Raw genomic sequence first — 22,329 nt, forward strand, 5'->3', positions numbered from 1 at the left:
TTAGCCGCGTGCTAACGGCTCTGAGAGGATTTCTGAAGGCCGCGCGCTCAGATTAACCCCAAACCAGAATATAATGAGCCAGACAAATATTAAAATCAATGTCTTACGGTATATATCAGACTCTTAAGATTAGCTAAATGCGGCAACGTTTCCTCTTGAAGCGCTTCAGTTTAATGTTTGTGTCCATGAAGGGGAGTAATGACGTCAGCAGGACGACGTCACGGCTAGATAACAGACTATCATGAGCACCTTTTATCAGAAATTACGATTTATTTTATTAATTAGTTCATTCTAAACAAAAAGAGCTGTTATGCTTAACTATATTGTTATCAATAAGTAGAGAAATTAGGCATATTTTAGAATAATGAAGAATAGAAAATATATCCCATTGTGCCTACTAAAAATTGTAATGTTGTTATTATTGTTAATATTAGTGATAGATCAATATGACGTCAGTGTCAGTTAATTCGCTGATATTTGTGACAGCCTTGTCAGTGGATTCTATTGTAAAATATTAGTGAATATGTATATGTGTGGGCAGTTGGAAAATATCTTTAGTAAATGATTATATTTAAAAGATTAAATTTATACATAAAGCATCTTCAGCCTCCTCTCTAGGTGTCAGCTATTATGTATGAAAAGTAATTTCCCCGAAATGGATGCAAGCGTTAAATCTGAAGGAGCAGTGCCAAGAGGAAATATGACTTTTAGATTTGTGTTGTGATTTTGATCAGCTCAAGAGGATTTTGCTTAAGATGAGTAAACAACAGAAGGGACTTCTGAATTTGTTAAATTGAGTTTTACTGGCTGTAAGAAATCTCACCCTCCGTGTGAATGAAGCGACTGTCTGTGTGAATGCTGAGATGAATTCATATGCTTCCCGTACATTTGTTTCATACAGACTGAACAATTGTGGCCCCTTTATTCTATTCATTAAGGTTCAGTGTATGTTTGCCAGCCTACATCTGCAAGGGAGTTGCAGAAAAGCCTCATGTTCATCGAGCCGTGAGTCACCAATGCTTTTTAAAGCTGTTATGAATATGAAAAAACAATACTGTTTGCTTTCCAGCAGTAACTGTGTTACACATCACGCTAGTTGGTAACGTAAGAGTGAGCAGAGAGGACACGAAGCGGCTTTCCTCAAATCTAACTTAAAAAAAAAAAAAAGATTAAATAAAGGAAAGAGAACTCAAATTCCTCCGCCGACGTCTTCACCTTTATTCTTCTGTATCATTCCCAACTTCCTCATTACAGGTTTGGGCAAGAAAAGCTTTTCCCTTTAAACTTTTAGAGGCTGGGACCGCAGGAGGGGTTCTGAATGGGAGAGACCTCGCAGTGTGTATCAAATTAACCTTTCACTTTAGTTCTCAATGTCTTATTTCAACTTGGTCATCTGTGGTTTAAAATGCACATTAGATTATGCAGCATTTCTGTATGCACTCGTGAGGGATAGTGCTGTTACTGAGTACAAGATGGCTCTGAAACATGACATCCCTCTCTGATCTGCTATCCCAGACACCTTTGCACTCGATTGGCTGTTATAAAACCGTAGATGCATCATGCAAACTAGGGCTGGGTGATATAAAACATTTGATGTGTGGGTTTACCCCCCGGCTTTATAATGTTTCACAACATCTTGAATAGCAGTGCAATAATTCTAATCCCTATATTGTAACCATTCAACTTCTCAAACGTAGTGTTTCTGATTTAAACTTCATTTGCATCATGTATTAATTGATTTTGTAATAAATTGTGCTTGTTATATTGGTGCATACAAACTAAATCTCTCTAAATAATAATTTCTAACTAAATTATACCTTAAAATGCAGAAAAATCTCGATATATTTGTAATTATTTGAGCTGTGTCACCCAGTCCGAATGCACACTGTAGAAAACATCAGTCTATTTATATGGTGGCTGTACAGAATAAACAACTTATAATAACAGGGACTGCTAGCCTCTTGTTTTGGTACGTGATTAGACGCTACCTCTTTATTTTTAGACATTCACATTAAGGAGTCAGTTAAAGAAAGCGGCCTTGGGTCAGTGGAAGTTAAATATCTCCAATCTACACAAACAAAACTTTCTTGTGAAGTTTATATCTGACACTGTCAAACACACGCTCCGTATATGTCAGAACTCATGATTTCACTGCAGGTGTGTGACCCTTGGCCGCAAAGTTAGCAGTGTGTAGCGGACGCAGTGTGTGTGTGAGACATGTGCAAGTGTGTGTGTGGTCTCATTCAGTGTCTGTTATGTGCTGTGTCCTTACAGGAGATGAGACGAGACAGCGGGTTAAATTCACAGACGAGCGCGTCTGCAAATCGCACCTGCTCAACTGCTGCCCGCATGACATCCTCTCTGGAACGGTGAGGGAAAACATATTACAACAGTCGATGATGAGTGTTTGTGCAGCATCTTGATGAAGCCGTGTGTGTTTGTAGCGCATGGACCTTGGCGAATGCTCTAAGATCCATGACCTGGCGCTGAGAGCAGACTATGAGATCGCGTCTAAAGAGAGAGACCTGTTCTTCGAACTGGATGTAAGTGATTCGGTATTGAGTCGAGCTCATCTGCTGGTGTTTTCAGTGAATTTGCAGCAAAGGCTTTTAAATTCTGATGCTGAATCTGTGTGTGTTGTGCAGGCGGTGGATCACCTGGAGTCGTTTATTGCTGACTGTGACCGCAGGACTGAGTTGGCCAAGAAGCGTCTGGCTGAGACACAGGAAGAGATCAGCGCTGAGGTGGCCGCAAAGGTATGAAGTGTGGAAAATTTTTAAGTTACAGTGATTTAAAAAAAATTAAAATGTTACTATAATAGCCCTGATTATTACAACCCTAAAAAAAACACAGTAAAAAAAATAAATGCATGATTTTTCCCAAGTCAGTGTGTAATCGTTGTAAATATTTGCGATCTCTGTACCGACCAGAGCAACCATTATTATGATTTTCGGCACAATCAAGCCTTTCTTTACTTTTTCTCAGTTTATGAGTACTCTGATCTTTTGTGTGCAAATAAAAGGAGAAAATTGAATAAGATGAGATGCTGTGTATTCAAATCCCTAGATTATATAAAGACCTCTGGATCTGTGTCTCATTTACCTTGTGTGTTCGGTCGGCAGGCAGAAAAGGTTCACGAGTTGAACGAGGAGATCGGGAAGCTGCTGGCGAAGGCTGAACAGCTCGGCGCTGAGGGGAATGTGGATGAAGCCCAGACAGTTCTACAGGAGGTTGAGAGAGTCCGAACTAAGAAGAAGGATGCAGAGGTTCGTCAACACACTATATTATTTATTTCCAAGCTGTCAGATCTTACCCTTTTCATTTCTTACAGTCTTATCTCTCTCTTACTCTAGTGATGTTTTTCTGACATGGCAATAAAAATAAATTAGTACTACTAGTATTATCATTTGCTCTGGTTTATTAACAGGAAGAGTACAGGAACTCTATGCCTGCCTCCAGTTTCCAGCAGCAGAAGTTGCGCGTCTGTGAGGTTTGCTCTGCCTATCTTGGTCTCCATGACAATGACCGGCGTCTCGCTGACCACTTTGGCGGCAAACTGCACCTGGGCTTCATTCAGATCAGAGAGAAGCTGGAACAGCTGAAGGTAACGGGTCGGCCCGAATCAGGGTCATTGGTTTCGAATAGTAAGTGACATTGCAGCATTTTCTCTCTACAGAAAACTGTGCAGGACAAACAGGAGAGACGGAACCAGGAGCGACTGAGGAGGAGGGAAGAGCGGGAGAAAGAGGAGAAAATGAAAAAACGGTGAGAATATTTTAAACACATTTTCATGTGACCTGCTGCTTTTCTAAGATTCCTAATTTTTGTAAAATATACTGTGGAATCTAAAATTATCTGTCTAGTTTGCCTATTTATTTTTATTTATTGTTTTTATATAGTTTTTTTGTGTTTTGAATTTAAAGTCATTAGTTTTGAGAATATTTAATGCACATTTTCATGTGATCGTGTGCAGATACTAAATTTTTGTAAAATGCTGTTAAAAAAAAAAAGTCTGGTTTGCGAGTTTATTTTCATACGATATTTAAATGTATATTATTTATTATTAATAATTATCATTAACAATTAAATGTGTACGTCTTATCTTCTATCCTGTTTTTCAGTTTTTGAAGTTCAAGGCAACCCACTGTTAAAAAGACAAATGTATTTATTTAAAGCTTTAATAAATGCATGAAGTTTCCAAAGTCAGTGAGTAGTCAGTTTAAATAATAGTGATTGCAATGTTGACCAAAATAACTGTTATTCTTGTCTGGTTTTCCCTGTAGGACTAAGTCACGCAGCCGAGAACGCAAGAGGTGAGTTGCTCATTCACTTGTTCATTCAGCATTTATTTTCATGTCTATTATGTCACTTGTTACAACAAACCTTTGAATCAAGGTCTGAGGTTAAGTCAGAGAACATTGTGCATTGGCCACAAGTACATTGTGCTACATAAGAATAATGGTTTCGACAGTCATGGCATTTAAAAAAGTGGAACTTTGAGGAGATTAATAAAATCTTGAAACTTTTTTGAATTTCTGTACTCTGTTCTATAATAGATTTTTCTAGGCTCTCCTCTAAAACGATTCATTGGCTATCAACTGCTTTTGGGTTTAAATGTTAAAACTTCCCCAAAAAAGCCACAGCATGGCAGGTTTGTTAGCAAATTGTTCTTTTTCAATGTGTTCAACTAGTTTGCATATTAATCAGAATGATTCATTGTCACGTCAGCCTAGATCAAAATAAAATCCATATCTTATAATTGCAAATGACTAAAGGCTTTTATTGTAGCACTGGACATTTCTCTAATCTCATGCATGTAGCAGCTGTTCATGTCTGTTTTTCCTTTCACTGTTTCTAGGTCTCGTTCTCGCGATCGTGATCGAGAGCGCAGACGCCGACGTTCCCGTTCCGCATCGCGAGAGAAGCGCCGTTCCCGCTCTCGCTCCAAAGAGCGCGACAGACGCCGGCGGCACCGATCTCGATCCAGATCCCGCTCGCGCCACAGCCGAGAACACTCACACAAGTAATAATCCATACTCTTCCTCCCTCATTCATATGAAGCTTTGAAAAGCCTGAACTGTGGTTTGTTATAGTTTCTGAAATAAATTTTTTTTTCTGTTGGAAATTTGTTGTTGTAAATATCTTTTAGTTTCTGTTTTAAAATAATACATCAAGTATGGTTTTCACCATCAAAATAGGCAAGATTGGTGTTGAAGAGCAAACAAACCCTCAGTGATCTTGTAGTAACGGTTGATTGCTGTGTCTAGGTCTTCACGGGACCGTGATCGCGAGAGGGACAGCAAACACAGTTCCTCCGAGCGGAGATCCGACGGGCTGAACGGGAGGACGGAGTCTCGCCGTCACGATGACAGAGAGGCTGGAGAGATCTGAATCATCTCACTCTACCACAACAAACACAGCGCGCTCAGACATATACCCACTTTTTATTTATCATGTTTGCTTGGTCCGTAGTAAACTGCCCTCGCCTGGTTTCATTACAGTCTTTGTAGTCTTTAATATCTGAGTCCAGTGAGACTTAAACCTGTCGGATTCACTCTCAAATATTAAAATGACAAATGTGTGTGGAGGTTGTTTTTTTTTTTTTTTTTTTTTTAGTTTTGTTACTTTTCTCAAAAGTATGTACTGCCACTTTGTTTTTTTTTTGCCCGTCTATTTTGGATTGTGATTTTATTTTGTACTGTTTGTCCCGAGTGGACGTGCATGTGTTGCCGAAGGCTGTTCTGAGGTCAGTTTAAATCCCCTTTCTTTAAATCTAGCTGCAGTATTCCCCCATAGAGACCGAGAGAGACTCTCTCTGTATCAGTAGCAGAGGCGTAGGAGTTTAATAAATCTAAACGAGTGAATCCGTCATGGCGCATTGTTTCAGATTTACCATGTACATGATCTTTTATAAGGCTGTTTTGATTTCACCTTGTCCTTATCAAAGTGCATTAAATGGTTTTATGAATTTAAATGGTGTTTGTCATTAATGAGGGAACTTGTACATATTCAGTTTATTAGTTGAAAAAGTCACTTTAATGGGTTTTGTGTATTAACTATTGAACCTGTTTTATTTATTCCTTAACTTGTAAATTTGATACGCAGTAAATGTTTAGAAATACTTTTAAAAATATATTTTGCTGTAGTTACAGCTCAATGGGTTAAGGTTAGATGGTATACAGATTCATCTACCGGGCATGCGCACATTTATACAGCATAATTTTTGTCACGCTGTACAACAATAATTAATATTTTTGCATTATTATAAAGGGTTGGTGTAGAAGTTAATAAAACAATCTACTAGGTAGAAAATATTTAACTAGAGAATATTTTTTTTCTACAATTAATTGAATACAAAATAAGCATTTGATGTGTTTAAAAATATTACTCTTTCATGTTAATATACAGTTGATTAAATTAATATGTCTAGCGATATTTTTAATGCCATGGATTCATATCACTGTACTACCTTGAATTGTTTTTAATTCATAATCGACTTCAAATCTATAAGTTATTGTATATAATAATATTAATCTATAATAGGTTTTATTTTCAATATCGCCACTAGTGTTCCGTTTCTGTACGTCGCCGCCGGATGGCGTCATTAGGCTTAGAACGTCACCTCCGGCAACGTCACCGTGACGGCACAGTCAAAACAACCGAAACATGATGCTAGCGTCTCACACCCGCAAATAAAATGTCGTGTTTTTAACAAACGCCGATGAAAACGTCGGAGATCTGTCACCTTAATGTCACGATCGTGGCGGACTATGAGTTTGGCAGCGTTTTAATCGGAATAAGGGATCAAAAAGTGATCATATAAGCGCGAGCGTCGCTACCGGTTTGCTAACGCTAAGCGTCAGCTCCAGTAGTTAAACCCGGTAGGCGTGAAATCATTCACTTTTTACTTTTAAAACATGAAGTGTGAAGTCAAACGGGCTTCATTTAGACTGATGAAAGCGAATGTAGACGCACAGAGCACAGCTGTGTCACTCACACGTCACTCTATACAGTTTCTCTTCTAATCACCATGTGTTTTAGATTATTTTGACTCGGTTTTGTTCAAATTACTTGAGTTTTGTGTTTATTGTGATGCTGGACGAGTTTGAATCCACGTCCACAGCTGTCAAGGGCTGATCAGAGTCCAGATGTGTGTGTTATATCCATTATGTAGTCTGTATATGAGTGTTATTGCAGTAGTGTGTATTATTGTAGTCCTGTAATCGAGTGTAAATTGTGTGTGTGTCTGCTCTGCAGAGAGAGAGGTTTGGTCCAGGCAGGTATCTGGGTCCCCGGGACAGGCCGGTGCTCACCGAAGAGACGGGGAACAGGATCGGGAAGCAGGGGGGAGCGGCCACCGCAGAGCCTGTGGAGAAAATGGCAAGCAGCCCCGAGAAAAGCTCCTCCGCGCAGGAGCACAAGGAGCAGGGCCGGGCGTCTGTTTGTTCCTCAGCCGCAAGTGGAGGGAGGAAACTGCTTGATAAAGGAAATTGTGAGTGCAAGCACGTCTGAGAGAACATTAATCTTACAGACACCTTCAGACTGATGGCTGAAGGTCTGGAATCTATTGCGGCTTTCATTGGCTAAGCCCCGCCCACGACGCCGCTTGACTGACATGTCAAACAACCAATCACAGTTCGTTTCATTCTGCGTCACGTTTCAGGGCGTGAGAATGTCGCCACCATAAAACTCTCAGACGTATTTGAAAGATTCTATGCTGTGAACTTTAAATGTTTCTCATACTTTTGAGAATCCAGTGTTTAGTTGATCCTGATAAGCGCTTGTCGTCACAATTTTAAACACTATGGCTTTCTTCTCTAGTGAGGGGGTTTGGCGCCGCGGCATCTTTGTTTCCAGGTGGAGCGTTAAAGAACGCGACACACACGTCTCCCGGAAATCCTGTAGAATTCAACCAATCCGATGACGACTTCGACACTCCTGAAGCGTTTCCATATGTTTTGTGTGTTTTGCCTGCGTCAGGAGTTTGGGAAGCGATCTGAGGCTGAGACTAGTATATTTGTAGCAATAGCCAATAATACATCGCAAGGTTCAAAATTATTGATTTTTCTTGTATGCCAAAAATCATTAGGATATTAAGTAAAGATCATGTTCCATGAAGATATTTTATAAATATCCTACCATAAATATATTAAAAGCTAATTTTTGATTAGTAATATGCATTGCTAAGAACTTCATTTGGACAACTTTAAAGGTGATTTTCTCAATATTTAGATTTTTTTGCACCCTCTGATTCCAGATTTTCAAATAGTTGTATCTCGGTCAAATATTGTCCTCCTAACAAACCATACATCAATGCTTATTTAGCAAAGCTTATTTATTCAGCTTTCAGATGGTTTTGTGGTCCAGGGTCATGTTTATATTCACATAAAAAAAAAAAAAATAACTTTTGAAAATTTGCAGAGGAAAAAGAAGTTTTGACATTTGAAAATTGTGATCAGTGACATTGTATTTTGCGTCTATTTATTAATAAGGAATATATAGAGTAATTTAATTTAAAATAATTATTTTTAATTATAAAATTCGTCCTTTGGGGTAAGATGGCCCACCAGAATTGGCAAAGAAGGCTCCAAGTGGCATTTTGTTATTAGTGATATTATTTTTAAATGTCATACTTATTGTAATTAATAGGGTTATCATTCAGTATTTCTATGAATTAGATGTACATCTCAAACATTTTTGCTTTTCATTAAAACCTAGGCTGATTAAATCTTGTTATATGTAAATATTAATTTGCCTGTATTTAAGTCATAGACTAAATTTACCTTTCAGATAAACCTCTTTTACTGGGATTCTGTTTTGTCTGTCATCTTATTTTTTTTGTTAAAGAAATTCATATTTTTATTCAGTGAGGATGCATTAAATTGATCAAAAGTGACAGCAAAGACACTTCTAATGTTACAAAATATAACAGCTTTATATTCACCAAATAATGCTAATAAATCTATCACAGTTTTCAAAAAATGATGAAGCAGCTCAACTGTGCTCAGTTTAGATGAAATTTACATGTATGTGGAATGCATTTAACTTAATTATTTGGATATTCTTAAAAAACACACATGATTTAAATAATAGTGAAAACACAGACGTGATTCATACATGTGCTGTACTGAATGTGTTTCTGCTGTGCCGTGTGTAGAATCGGAACCCGTCGGTGGCCGTGTACTACACTAACAGAGCGCTGTGCTACGTGAAGCTGCAGCAGTACGACAAGGCGCTGGCCGACTGTAAACACGCCCTCGAGCTCGACAGCCAATCGGTGAAGGCCCACTTTTTCCTGGGCCAGTGTCAGCTGGAACTGGAGAATTATGAAGAGGCCATCGGCAATCTACAGAGAGGTACACATGGAATTTTTTATGGAATTCGAAATAAGAGTTACACACTTGATTTAGAATATTGATTGAATTAATTTTTAGGATGCCTTTAATAGCATAGTTCACCCAAAAATGTAAAATTCCAAACCCAACTTTCTTTCTTTGTTTTTTTTTTACTATTAATGGAACTCTCTTTTTTTGTGTATTTATAAAGTACTTGTCAAATGTTTGGAAATGTTATGAATTTAAATGTTTTTAATGAAGTGTCTTCTGCTTGCTAAGGCTGCATTTATGTGCTCAAAAAATACAGTAATATTATTACAAATTAAAATAAATATTTTCTATTTGAATATCTTTTAAAATGTAATTTATTTCTGTGATACCACGCTCAGTTTTCAGCATCATTACTCCAGTTTCCTGCTCAAGAAACATTTCCTGTTTATCAATTTTGAAAACAGTTGTGCTGCTTTATATTTATTCAGAAACCATGATATACTATCATTCAGATGTTGTGCGTGTGTGTTTAATTGAAATTAATGTTTTTATTCAGCAAATACACATTATTGATCAAAAGTGACAGTAAAAACATTTGTTGCAAAATATTCTGTTTCAAATAAATGCTGTTCTTCTGAACCTTCTATTCATCAAAGGATCCTGAAAAAAAGTATTAGGCAGCAAAACATGATTTTAACATTGATAATAAGAATCATTATTATTAACTGACCACCAATAATGATTGAGCAGCAAATCAGCATATGATTAGAATCACTTTCTGCAGCACCAAGCAGTTTTCTGTTGTATGTGATGTTTGATTTTAATAACTTGTTTTTGTAATAAAATTCTAATAATGTATATCATCTGTGCATCCCTAAAAACCATCGTAGAAATAATCCGGATGCCTAAACAGACATCAGACATCATGTTCAAATGCAGTGTGATGAACTCGCTCTTTGAAATGGTTTTCAGCTTATAACCTGGCGAAGGAACAGCGGTTGAATTTTGGAGACGATATCCCAAGTGCTCTTCGCATTGCCAAGAAGAAACGCTGGAACAGCATAGAAGAGAAGCGGATCAGCCAAGAAAACGAGCTGCACGCCTATCTCACCAAACTCATCCTGGCCGAGAAAGAGAGGTGACGCTCGCACCAGGCAGTCATGCGGATCCGTGTAGAGAATCTGTGCTGTAACATCTGTCCGTCTCTGTGCTTGTGTTTCAGAGAGCTAGACGACAGCGTGAAGCAGTCTGAGGACAGTCAGAACGGAGGAGAGATCAACAAGATCAAATCCAAACACGTGAGACACGCATTCAAACACACAAACATCTCTGAACGGTGGATGTTTGATGAAGTGATGTCATTTCCTGTGCTTTGTGCCGCTCCTGCAGGATAAATATTTGATGGACATGGACGAGCTTTTCTCTCAAGTAGATGAAAAGAGGAAGGTATGGAGAGATCATCTCAGACTTTGTGATAAACGTCTATTATTGGTCCACATAACTGTGTATTGAGCATGCGTGTGTGTGTTTGATTGGCTGTTGTGCAGAAGCGAGAGATCCCGGATTATCTGTGTGGGAAGATCAGTTTTGAGCTGATGAGAGAGCCCTGCATTACTCCTAGTGGCATCACCTACGATCGCAAGGACATCGAGGAACATCTACAGGTATGTGCTCAAACACGCATCGCATTAGTGATCACCATCATCTCAGAAAGATGAATTCTGCCATTTCTGAGACACTCAGATTTCTGTCAGGTCTTTGTCTTTTTTGTCAGATTTTTTTCATAGTTTTTTGAGTCATGTGACTTCTGTGGAAGCCCATTTCCTCCACTGATTAAAAAAAAAAGATAACTGCGACTTTTTATCTTGCGATTCTGACTTTTTCTCAGAATTGCAAGATATAAAGTCAGAGTTGCGGGATATAAAGTCAGAGTTGCGGGATATAAAGTCAGAGTTGCGGGATATAAAGTCAGAGTTGCGCGGGATATAAAGTCAGAGTGGCGGGATATATAAAGTCAGAGTTGCGAGGGATATAAAAGTCAGAGTTGCGAGGTATAAAGTCAGAGTTGCGAGGGATATAAAGTCAGAGTTGCGAGGGATATAAAGTCAGAGTTGCGGGATATAAAGTCAGAGTTACGAGGGATTTAAAGTCAGAGTTGCGGGATATAAAGTCAGAGTTGCGAGGGATATAAAGTCAGAGTTGCGCGGGATATAAAGTCAGAGTTGCGAGGGATATAAAGTCAGAGTTGCGAGGGATATAAAGTCAGAATTGAGGGATATAAAGTCAGAGTTGCGAGGGATATAAAGTCAGAGTGGCGGGATATAAAGTCAGAATTGAGGGATATAAAGTCAGAGTTGCGCGGGATATAAAGTCAGAGTTGCGAGGGATATAAAGTCAGAGTTGCGGGATATAAAGTCAGAGTTGCGGGATATAAAGTCAGAATTGCAAGAGATATAAAGTCAGAGTTGCGAGGGATATAAAGTCAGAGTTGCGAGGGATATAAAGTCAGAGTTGCGGGATATAAAGTCACAATTGAGGGATATAAAGTCAGAGTTGCGAGGGATATAAAGTCAGTGTTGCGAGGGATATAAAGTCAGAGTGGCGGGATATAAAGTCAGAATTGAGGGATATAAAGTCAGAGTTGCGAGGGATATTGAGTGAGAGTTGTGGGGTATGAGTTGTGGGTTGTGAGGGATATAAAGTCAGAGTTGCGCGGGATATAAAGTCTGAGTTGCGAGGGATATAAAGTCAGAATTGAGGGATATAAAGTCAGAGTTGCGAGGGATATAAAGTCAGAGTTGCGAGGGATATAAAGTCAGAGTTGCGCGGGATATAAAGTCAGAGTTGCGCGGGATATAAAGTCAGAATTGAGGGATATAAAGTCAGAGTGGCGGGATATAAAGTCAGAGTTGCGGGATATAAAGTCAGGGAGTTGCAGAGTTGGGATATAAAGTCAGAGTTGCGAGGGATATAAAGTCAGAGTTGCGAGGGATATAAAGTCAGAGTTGCGAGGGATATAAAGTCAGAGTTGCGAGGGATATAAAGTCAGAGTTGCGAGGGATATAAAGTCAGAGTTGCGGGATATAAAGTCAGAGTTACGAGGGATTTAAAGTCAGAGTTGCGGGATATAAAGTCAGAATTGCAAGAGATATAAAGTCAGAGTTGTGGGATATAAAGTCAGAATTGCGAGGGATATAAAGTCAGAGTTGCGGGATATAAAGTCAGAGTTGCGCGGGATATAAAGTCAGAGAGTTTGCGGGATATAAAGTCAGAGTTGCGAGGGATATAAAGTCAGAGTTGCGAGGGATATAAAAGTCAGAGTTGCGAGGGATATAAAGTCAGAGTTGCGAGGAAGTCAGAGTTGCGAGGGATATAAAGTCAGAATTGAGGGATATAAAGTCAGAGTTGCGCGGGATATAAAGTCAGTGTTGCGAGGGATATAAAGTCAGAGTTGCGAGGGATATAAAGTCAGAGTTGCGAGGGATATAAAGTCAGAATTGAGGGATATAAAGTCAGAGTTGCGCGGGATATAAAGTCAGAGTTGCGAGGGATATAAAGTCAGAATTGAGGGATATAAAGTCAGAGTTGCGCGGGATATAAAGTCAGAGTTGCGCGGGATATAAAGTCAGAGTTGCGCGGGATATAAAGTCAGAGTTGCGCGGGATATAAAGTCAGAGTTGCGAGGGATATAAAGTCAGAGTTGCGAGGGATATAAAGTCAGAGTTGCGAGGGATATAAAGTCAGAGTTGCGAGGGATATAAAGTCAGAGTTGCGAGGGATATAAAGTCAGAATTGCGAGTTTATATCACACAATTCTGAGAAAAAAAGTTAGAATTGTGAGATAAAAAGTTGCAATTACCTTTTTATTCAGTGATGGAAACAGGCTTTCACAGACTTCTCACTTTATAGAGGGACAGAAAAATTATGCCATCACTGCTGAAAAATGACAGATTGGCGGAACAGATTGAAGCAGTTTTTATTATTATTATTACTATAACTATTATGAAAAACATAGTTTTTAAATTTTTTGGTTGTTTTGTCTTTAGTTTTAGTAACTTTAGTACTTCAATTTAAACTTTTTTTCAGTTAGTTGCCAAGACAATGTTCATCTTTTTCACTTAATATTCTATTTTATTTTAGTGCTATTTTAATTATCGTGTTTGGTGTCGTTACAGCATCTACAAGCAGAAGCTTATATGCTCTAGAAATAGATTTTAAATATATATTTTATATTTTCTGCTTTCATTACATTTAAATTCAAGTTTTAGTAAGTTTATTGTATGTTTAGGGTCATCATTGTTTTTTAAATAATGTCTATTTAGTTTTATGTATTTTTATGTAGTTTTAGTAATTTTAATACTTCAACTTTTAGTTTTTGTTTACTTATTTTTTTCTATTGAATATTTTTCTGGATTTTATTCTCCAGTTTTAAGTTAACGAAAATGTTTTAATCAGTTTCGTTTTATATATATATATATATTAAGTTAACGATATATATATATATATATATATATATATATATATATATATAACGAAAATGTTTTAATCAGTTTCGTTTCCATTTTAGTAATTTATTTGACTTTTTTTTTATCTAATAGTGATATTATATTGAAAAAATGTTTTTAAACGTTTTAGGTTTAACTAAATCAAGACATTTCTAAATGGCTAATAATGGAGAAAGATGCTATTTGCAGGCAGATGGTGTCGTCTTTTGAAAAGGGGGTTGGACATATCAAAGTTTTTAAGACGTAAGTGAAGCATTCTCTCTCTCTCTCTCTCTCTCTCTGTAGCGTGTTGGCCATTTTGATCCCGTGACCCGCAGCCCGCTGACCCAAGATCAGCTGATCCCCAATCTGGCCATGAAGGAGGTGATCGATGCTTTCATCCTGGAGAACGGCTGGGTGGAGGACTACTGAACACACACACACACACACACACACACACTTGAGCAGACCGCAGCGGTTTCCTCACGCCCAATCGAATCCTCTCCTGTATGTTCATGCACTTTAATCAGTGGAGCTTTGCTGTGGAGTATCTCGCCCGCAGGAGTCACCTGACCCTCTCTCTCGCCATCTTTCTACTGTCCTTCCTTACCAGACAGAATAATCGCCCCATCCTGCAGGTTTTGTTCCGACGCTTGCTTTCAGTCGGAAACATTGTCTGATGTTTGCTGCACATGATGATGCTGTAATTTCCTCATTGAATGTTAAAATAGCAACATTATTGATGACACTTCACTAATAATCATTCAGAGGAAACTTGCGCAGGTTGGTGTGTGTGTGTGTGTTTTTGAATCTGTCACCTGTGAGATCTATATGCAGAGTGAATGCGATATATGCGAGTGTAAAAGGTTCTAACGTAAGTAGAATGTTTCTAAGATGCTTCTCGAGCTTCGGTTTCTAGAAAGATGCCGATTTTTGTAACGAGCGTTAAAACATATATTCAGACATTCATCCACATACCGGCTGCCAATCAATGAAACCGAACTGAGAATCTGTGGCATGCAGGTGACATCATCATCATCATCGTTATGGTGTATTATATGTTTAGTCTCACTATGTGTGTGTGCGTTAGAACGAGAGGTAAGTGATTATTTCACACTATTGATTATGTCTTTCCCTTTGGACCTTTGGGGAGTTTTCTGTTTCCTGTCATGAACACACACTTCCTGTTTAGTATCAGTATTTTTCTGAGAGCCCTTGTTCGCCGCTGGACGTCAGAGTTCCCGAACTGTTTGTCCGGCTGGGTTCAGATATTCCCCAGGTGTAACGAGTTTAGGTTGGATGCATGTTCAATAAATGTTCTTTTGTTTCTTTTTGTAACAAATGGGTCGAGTTGAGTCTTATTCTTTCTAACAGCGTTAAAGTTGCGACCCTAAAGTAAACTGGGCATTTTGAGAAGTGCCATACGAATTTGCAACCACTATTTTAAGAGACAGATCACCTAAAAATGTAAATCATACAATCATGTACTCACGTTTTCAAACCTAGTGGGTTCATTTTGATTTTCTTTTGGGTGCAAAACACAAAAGAAGGTATTTTTTTTTAAAAATGTCTTAATTTTTGTGTGGGCTATTCCTTCAAATGCTGGATGTATATGTGGTGGCTATGGGCCGGTGACCAACAGGGGGCAGCAAGAGACAATCCATCAGGAACATAGAAAGTGTCAAGCAAAGAGAGAAGCGCAGGTCTAAATATTTTTATTGGTCAGAATTAGCTTTTTGAGATGTAAGTGAATGGAAAAAATTGATGATTTTTAAAATTAGAAATTTACTGAAAGTCATCGTTCATTAAGGTGTGGACCCTTTAGGTCAGGGGTGCCCAACCCTGCTCCTGGCGATCGACTGTCCTGCATTGTTTAGCTTCAACCCTAATCAAACACACCTGCCTTTAATTTAAGTGAGCCTGAAGACCTTAATTAGTTGGTTCAGGTGTGTTTGATTAGGGTTGGAGCTGAACTTTGCAGGACAGTCGATCGCCAGGAGCAGGGTTGGGCACCCCTGATTTAGGTTATTGCTGAACACTGCAAAATATATACTCTAATTTATGCAAACGGTGCAAACGTGTGACGTTGTTGTCATGTTGAGTGCGAATAATGTCCAGTTTAATTGCCATCTTTTTTAAATATGTCAAAGAAATTTGTGTGTTTTAAAGTATTTTAAAACCTGCTGTTGAGTGAGTGATAGTGTTTGATCAGCTGCAGCATCAGTTCAGTCACTGTGACTCTGACTGACCGAGGTTTTTGTACCACTCTTTATCACTGTGTGAGCACTGGACCACTGTGTGCACTCTGACAGTAATAATGTCCAGCATCTTCAGTCTGGACTCCACTGATGGTCAGAGTGAAATCAGTTCCAGATCCACTGCCACTGAATCTAGATGGAGTTCCTGACTGGAGGGTGTTTGTTAAATAAATCAGGAGTTTAGGAGTTTCTCCAGGTTTCTGTAAGTACCAGGACACACAGGGTGGGCTGCAGGGTGAAGGTTCACTGAGTTTACAGCTCATCACTACATTTTCTCCTGGTGTGACAGTTTTCACTGAAGGAGTCTGAGTGACTGTGATCTGAGCTTTACACCCTGAAAAACAAACATTTATTAGTCCATAAAAATATATTATTTGACATACAATAACATTATTTAATTAATATTATTCCAACTATACACTATTCACCTTGTAGTATGAAGCAGTATGAAAGTGTCCAGATGAAGATGATGATGAAGGTCATGTTGATGAAGATTGTTGTGTGTGTCAGTGATGAAGTGTTAAACTCACAGCACTATAAACACTCTCAGAGCACTGAAGCATCTGATCAATATGCAAACACACTCCACATCATTTACCTGAAGACAGTAGAGATACACAGTTTTGCCATTTTATTTCTTTAATATCTTTGCTAATACATTTTTATTTTCCATTTTCAGAAACAGGCATTTATAATGTTCTTCATGTTATTTTGGGTCAAGCTTCTCCCTCCAAACACTGTTTTATGTTTCATTCAGACTTTGATGCTGAGAGTATTTAATATTTGTTGTGCAGATTTAATATCATCTATGATACTGTATAACAGGTCAAAGGTCATCTAATAGGCAATGACCATCTAAATCTGGTTAAAGATTTCATTATAGAGCAGGTAAATAGAATTAGCAGAGTTTAAAATCATGTGTACTGAAAATCTGATGAATGCATTTTGGGACTTATTATGAAACGAATGATTTCAGCCTTCATGCAATAACAGTTTTATTATTATTTTTAAAGATGAATGTTTTGTGCCATTTTTTACATTAGTCCATTGCTGCTGTTGAGTCTGATATCAGTTTGTGAGTCTCTTCTCTCTTTCTCTGCTGGAGTTTGTGTTTATTTGAGTGTGACGGAGGTTTTTGTACGACGTTTTCACTAGAATGAAGCACTGTGGTACACTTTTGGTGGAGGCACTAAACTGACAATCGGTAAGTCTCTTCAATTCTGTCATAAAAATGTATGATAGTCTATTTTAATTTGCTTAATTTTACTAAGCAAACATTTGGCAAAAGTTATTATAAATTGTTCCTGAAATTAAAAATAACGTAAAAAGGTGTATTCATGAATTGCAACATTTCATGATTAATTTGAGTTAATAGTTAATTTTGTCTGCTATTTTAAAACTGTATTAATATTCAGTGATATTTCATGACATTTGTTTTTTCATTTAAATTCAATTTTCATGAATAATTTCACATCTTATTACTAACATTTAACTGCATTTTAACTCATTGATTGAAATAGTTTTTATATATTCAATTATTTTGTAATGTAATTATGTTCATAATTCTTGCTAAAGTTATCAAATAAGAGTTTTTGAAATGCAAGAAGCAAAAGTTTGATAATACAAACAAAATAAATCTAATTTTGTAGGCATCATCATCCGACAAAATTAATTTAGCAATTGAAATTTAAAAAAATGTAAATGCACATTTCCATATAATTATGATTGTGAGTTTCTGATATGATCTTTTAAAATACAATTCAAACTTAAATTATAATATATTTTTTTTTCTAAATATAATCATGAATTTGCATGTGGACATTGTTTTTAAAATCAGTTTGACAATAATTAAATTAATTTAGAAAATATCTAATTGTTATATATTTTTTTTTTTTTACAGTATATTATGTTTGCTTCAGAAATTACATTTAAATAAGATGTACATAATACATTCAGTAGTGGTAAAAGAGATTAAGTGTAGGATAGTGTCTATGTGGCATATGAATGAAAGCAGTGAAGTGAAATTACAGTAATGATAAAATGATTATGATTTTTCGTGCATTATCATGTCTGAAACATTCTACTCTTAGAATGCTAAGAGAACTGGAATGTGAGTTTGTGTTGTGTGTTTGTGTGTTTCAGTTGGTCCCGCAGTGAAGCCCTCCGTGTCTCTGCTGCCTCCCTCTTCTCTGCAGATCTCTGGAGACTCAGCCGCACTGCTCTGCCTGCTCAGCTCTTACTCTCCACAGGGGGCGCAGGTGAGCTGGACGCTGTACGGGTCAGAGGTCACCGAGGGGGTTCAGACCAGCGCAGAGAGCGAGCGGGACGGACGCTACAAGCCGCAGCAGCGTCCTGAGCCTCAGCAAAGCACGCTGGGAAGCCGGCGAGCGCTTCGTCTGCAGAGTAACACATGACGGAGCTGATCACGAGACCTCGTTCCTCAAGAGCTCCGAGTGCTGATGTTTCTCCAGTGAAGAGCAGCAGGATTCACAGCAGTCTCCTGATTTACAGCTCAATACTCAAGCAGTCTTTCAATGTGCTGCCATTGCTGTTCATTCAATAAAGCTTCTGAACGCCTTACATTTGTGTTCGACTGCATCATTGATCAGTGTGTCCTTCCTTCACTAAAGTTTCAGCTGCTGTTGATGGATTGTAATAGTTGAGAACAGCTGTGTTTAGCAGTAAATGTGAACTGAAGCTCTTGGGGTTTGAACATGGTCTCTGGAGACGGAGCTGCTCTATTCTGAGACGATCAGAATCACTAAAGCTGTCAATGAAAATCTGATTTTCAGCTCAAACTCACAGTTTCACTGTTTGATTGGTTCAACGCTCTGAACTGAAACAGTTTCACTTCTGCTCATGCAGTGATGAGACAGTTATGAAGTTTGAGTGGTATTTTTATTACACAAGTTTATCAGGGATACATTTATAAGGTATGAGTGTAGTACAATCTACAAAAACTACAACACTGGAACTGAGAAAATTGTTGTGTGCTTTTTGTTTCATTAGATATTAATTAATCTCAAAAACAGAGCACAACTAATTCAACCCGTCTGTCACAGGACAGATCTCAGTCTAATAGAGCTGATTTGACTCCTAACTCAGTTCTGAGCTCATGTGTAGTTCTGTGTTTGGTCTCTGTGTGTCAGTAGTGAGTGATAGTGTTTGATCAGCTGCAGCATCAGTTCAGTCACTGTGACTCTGACTGACCGAGGTTTTTGTACCACTCTTTATCACTGTGTGAACACTCGTTGACTGTTGATGTAGTGGTAACTCTGACAGTAATAATGTCCAGCATCTTCAGTCTGGACTCCACTGATGGTCAGAGTGAAATCACTGTTAGATCCACTGCCACTGAATCTAGATGGAGTTCCTGACTGACGGCTGTTTGTTAAATAAATCAGGAGTTTAGGAGCTTCTCCAGATTTCTGTAAGTACCAGCTGAAATAATAATTCCCAAAAAGATCACTGTACACATCTGTGCTGGTTCTACAGTTGATCTTCACTGTTTCTCCTGGTTGAGCTGCTTTCGTTGAGGGTCTCTGAGTGACGCTGATCTGTCCTCTACACTCTGAAACACACAACAAGAAGAAAATCAACTCAAAACTTTGACAATATTCTTGAAGAAATGAATTGATAACAAACTTGTGCTCCACAAACCTTGAGCAAACGCTGTGAGAGTCCAGATGAAGATGATGATGAAGGTCATGTTGATGAAGATTGTTGTGTGTGTCAGTGATGAAGTGTTAAACTCACAGCACTATAAACACTCTCAGAGCACTGAAGCATCTGATCAATATGCAAACACACTCCACATCATTTACCTGAAGACAGTCGCTCAATAACAGACACAAAATACTGTTATTTATTAATCTTTCAATATTTGTTCTTCTAATAGCCAAGCTGTTATAAATTATATCAGATCATTCACTACTGAATAAATCTACAAGACCAACTTTAGTATATGATCCTGACTCTGTCCTGCGAGAATTTGAGAATATTTTTGACACCCTCAATAACTGAATCAGCTGAGTTTGATTGTGAGTCGGTTCACACTTGATATAAAAGTTCATTTCTTTTATTAATTCGGTTTAATGTTTTAGTAATAACACAGACTGTATAAAGCAGATGAAGTAAATGCAGGTGATGTCTGCTGTGAGTGATGTGTTTGTTGGAGACTCAGTTGATGTGTGTTTGTTCAGTTAGTGAAGCGTTCAGGAGGTTTTTGTTCAGCTGCTCTATTAGTTTGTATCACTGTGGAGGACTTTCGGCAGCGGCACCAAACTGGATGTTGGCAGTAAGTCAGTCATCATTTAATATTATTAATACATATATGTTTGTATTGAACATAAATCATACAAGTCCTTTATTTGTTTAAAAATCTTAGAAATGTATGATGTGGCCTTTTACCCCCCACACGAGCAAAAGGCACACAGTACTGATACAAATACTTCAGCTAAAAATAATGTTGTTGTTTTTTAAAATAATGTCTTAGTTAATACTTGTTCAAAAACAATCACTTTAGCAAAGTTTGTACTATTTTCTGCTTATTATTTACACGATGAAACAACATGAACTTCACAAATATTAGACACATTTATTAAGATTAAAAAATCTGGGTGTTATATTAGACAGTAACTTGTCTTTTGAAAATCATATTTCCCGTGTTACAAAAACAGCATTCTTCCATCTTAGAAACATTGCCAAGCTACGAAACATGTTACCTGTTCCTGATGCAAAAAAACTAGTTCATGCATTCATGACCTCTAGACTGGACTATTGTAATGCACTGCTAGCTGGTTGTCCTGCATCCTTAATAAACAAGCTACAGGTAGTCCAAAATGCAGCGGCTAGAGTCCTTACCAGGTCAAGAAAATATGATCATATTACCCCAATTTTACAGTCTCTGCACTGGCTACCTGTTAAGTTCCGTATCAGTTACAAAATATTATTACTTACTTATAAGGCCCTTAATGGTTTAGCTCCTGCGTACCTAACTAGTCTTCTACCTCGCTACAACCCATCACGCTCCCTAAGATCACAAAACTCTGGACTTTTGGTAGTACCTAGGATAGCAAAGTCCACTAAAGGAGGTAGAGCTTTTTCGCATTTGGCTCCCAAACTCTGGAATAGCCTTCCTGATAATGTTCGAAGTTCAGACACACTTTCTCTGTTTAAATCTAGATTAAAAACACACCTCTTTGGCCAAGCATTCAAATAATGCATCTCATAAATTTTGGACTGCAGTTATATCTGATCAAATGTGCATTATTATTCTTTAGCTTGGGTTAAACTAATTAATTTTACTTGGCTGGAACAGCAGCTATGCTAATTATGTTTCTATTTGTTTCTCCGTTTTACCACGGGATTTACACAAGCTCCAGTCTGGATCCAGAACACCTGAGAAGAGATGATGCCAACCCCTCAGAGGACCTCAGATGATGCTAACCCAGAGACAACATACAGAACTACCACATTTGCTATAAGTTTGATTGCATAATTGCTGTTAATAGTGTTAATCGTCTGTTGTTTACGTCTTTTATTGATTTTTCTGAACATTTCTGCCGTATGCGTAGCAAACCACATAAACTAACAGTCACCACTGATAAGCTACTGCTAAATATTGTAGAAACTTAATTTTCTGTAAAGTTGCTTTGCAATGATTTGTATCGTAAAAAGCGCTATACAAATAAACTTGAATTGAATTGAATTGAATTAAGTGGGTTAGATTAACATTTAGCAAGTGTAAAACTGAATAAATTCTTTATATATTTTATTTAATATCCATTAAAATTCAAACTCACAGTTTCACTGTTTGATTGGTTCAACGCTCTGAACTGGAACAGTTTCACTGCTCATGCAGTGATGAGACATTTATGAAGATTGAGTGATAGTTTTATAAGACTTACACAACTTGTGAATGAACTGTTTAGGGATGGAGACTTTTGACTGGAAGATGATGAAATAAAACTATTTAGCAGCAACATCTTTATGTCCTGCTGATTCTTTTTGGAATATGAATCTATAATTAGAAAGAAGAAAGAAATTATGCATTATAAAAATGAGTGAGTAGAAAGAAGAAGAGATAAACCATAAAAGATAAAAAAAAAAATTAATCAAATTAAATAAAAAAAATAAAATAAATAATGATGGACCTCAACAAAATTTTTGTTTTTCTTCTCTGTTGAGTGAGTGATAGTGTTTGAGCAGCTGCAGCATCAGTTCAGTCACTGTGACTCTGACTGACAGAGGTTTTGTACC

At 37.7% G+C, this 22,329-nt stretch overlaps 2 protein-coding genes, 1 long non-coding RNA gene and 2 gene segments (V, D, J or C); 3 read left to right on the plus strand and 2 right to left on the minus strand.

Moving 5' to 3' along the window:
* luc7l (LUC7-like (S. cerevisiae)) overlaps positions 1-5,974 on the plus strand; it is a 6,188-nt gene extending 214 nt beyond the window's left edge. The window contains exons 2-11 of one of the 4 annotated variants that reach the window (XM_042752310.1): positions 939-1,005; positions 2,275-2,369; positions 2,445-2,543; positions 2,646-2,756; positions 3,123-3,266; positions 3,428-3,604; positions 3,677-3,765; positions 4,284-4,313; positions 4,859-5,023; positions 5,268-5,974. In XM_042752310.1, the coding sequence (XP_042608244.1) occupies positions 939-1,005; positions 2,275-2,369; positions 2,445-2,543; positions 2,646-2,756; positions 3,123-3,266; positions 3,428-3,604; positions 3,677-3,765; positions 4,284-4,313; positions 4,859-5,023; positions 5,268-5,391 (1,101 nt within the window). In that variant the 3' untranslated portion in view covers positions 5,392-5,974. The other 3 variants (XM_019114960.2, XM_042752312.1, XM_042752311.1) reach the window with 3 other exon arrangements.
* A 1,283-nt stretch (positions 5,975-7,257) lies between these two features.
* stub1 (STIP1 homology and U-Box containing protein 1) lies at positions 7,258-15,152 on the plus strand. The gene is given in 8 exon segments (XM_042752329.1): positions 7,258-7,431; positions 7,433-7,492; positions 9,158-9,356; positions 10,299-10,464; positions 10,549-10,624; positions 10,716-10,772; positions 10,874-10,990; positions 14,117-15,152. Coding segments are annotated over 8 exon segments (855 nt in total). The 5' UTR covers positions 7,258-7,377; the 3' UTR covers positions 14,243-15,152.
* Positions 15,153-16,082: 930 nt separating this feature from the next.
* On the minus strand, positions 16,083-16,692 carry LOC122142291. The segment is given in 2 exon segments: positions 16,083-16,402; positions 16,497-16,692. Coding segments are annotated over 2 exon segments (375 nt in total).
* Positions 16,693-16,803: 111 nt separating this feature from the next.
* Positions 16,804-18,648, plus strand: LOC122142295. Its single transcript, XR_006158499.1, has 2 exons — positions 16,804-17,272; positions 18,211-18,648. It is a non-coding gene; the product is annotated as an uncharacterized LOC122142295 (long non-coding RNA).
* A 205-nt stretch (positions 18,649-18,853) lies between these two features.
* LOC122142288 lies at positions 18,854-19,783 on the minus strand. The segment is given in 2 exon segments: positions 18,854-19,639; positions 19,729-19,783. Coding segments are annotated over 2 exon segments (387 nt in total).
* Positions 19,784-22,329: the final 2,546 nt, after the last annotated feature.

Source organism: Cyprinus carpio, chromosome B24 (assembly GCF_018340385.1).
Source record: "Cyprinus carpio isolate SPL01 chromosome B24, ASM1834038v1, whole genome shotgun sequence".
Classification (NCBI taxonomy): domain Eukaryota; kingdom Metazoa; phylum Chordata; class Actinopteri; order Cypriniformes; family Cyprinidae; genus Cyprinus; species Cyprinus carpio.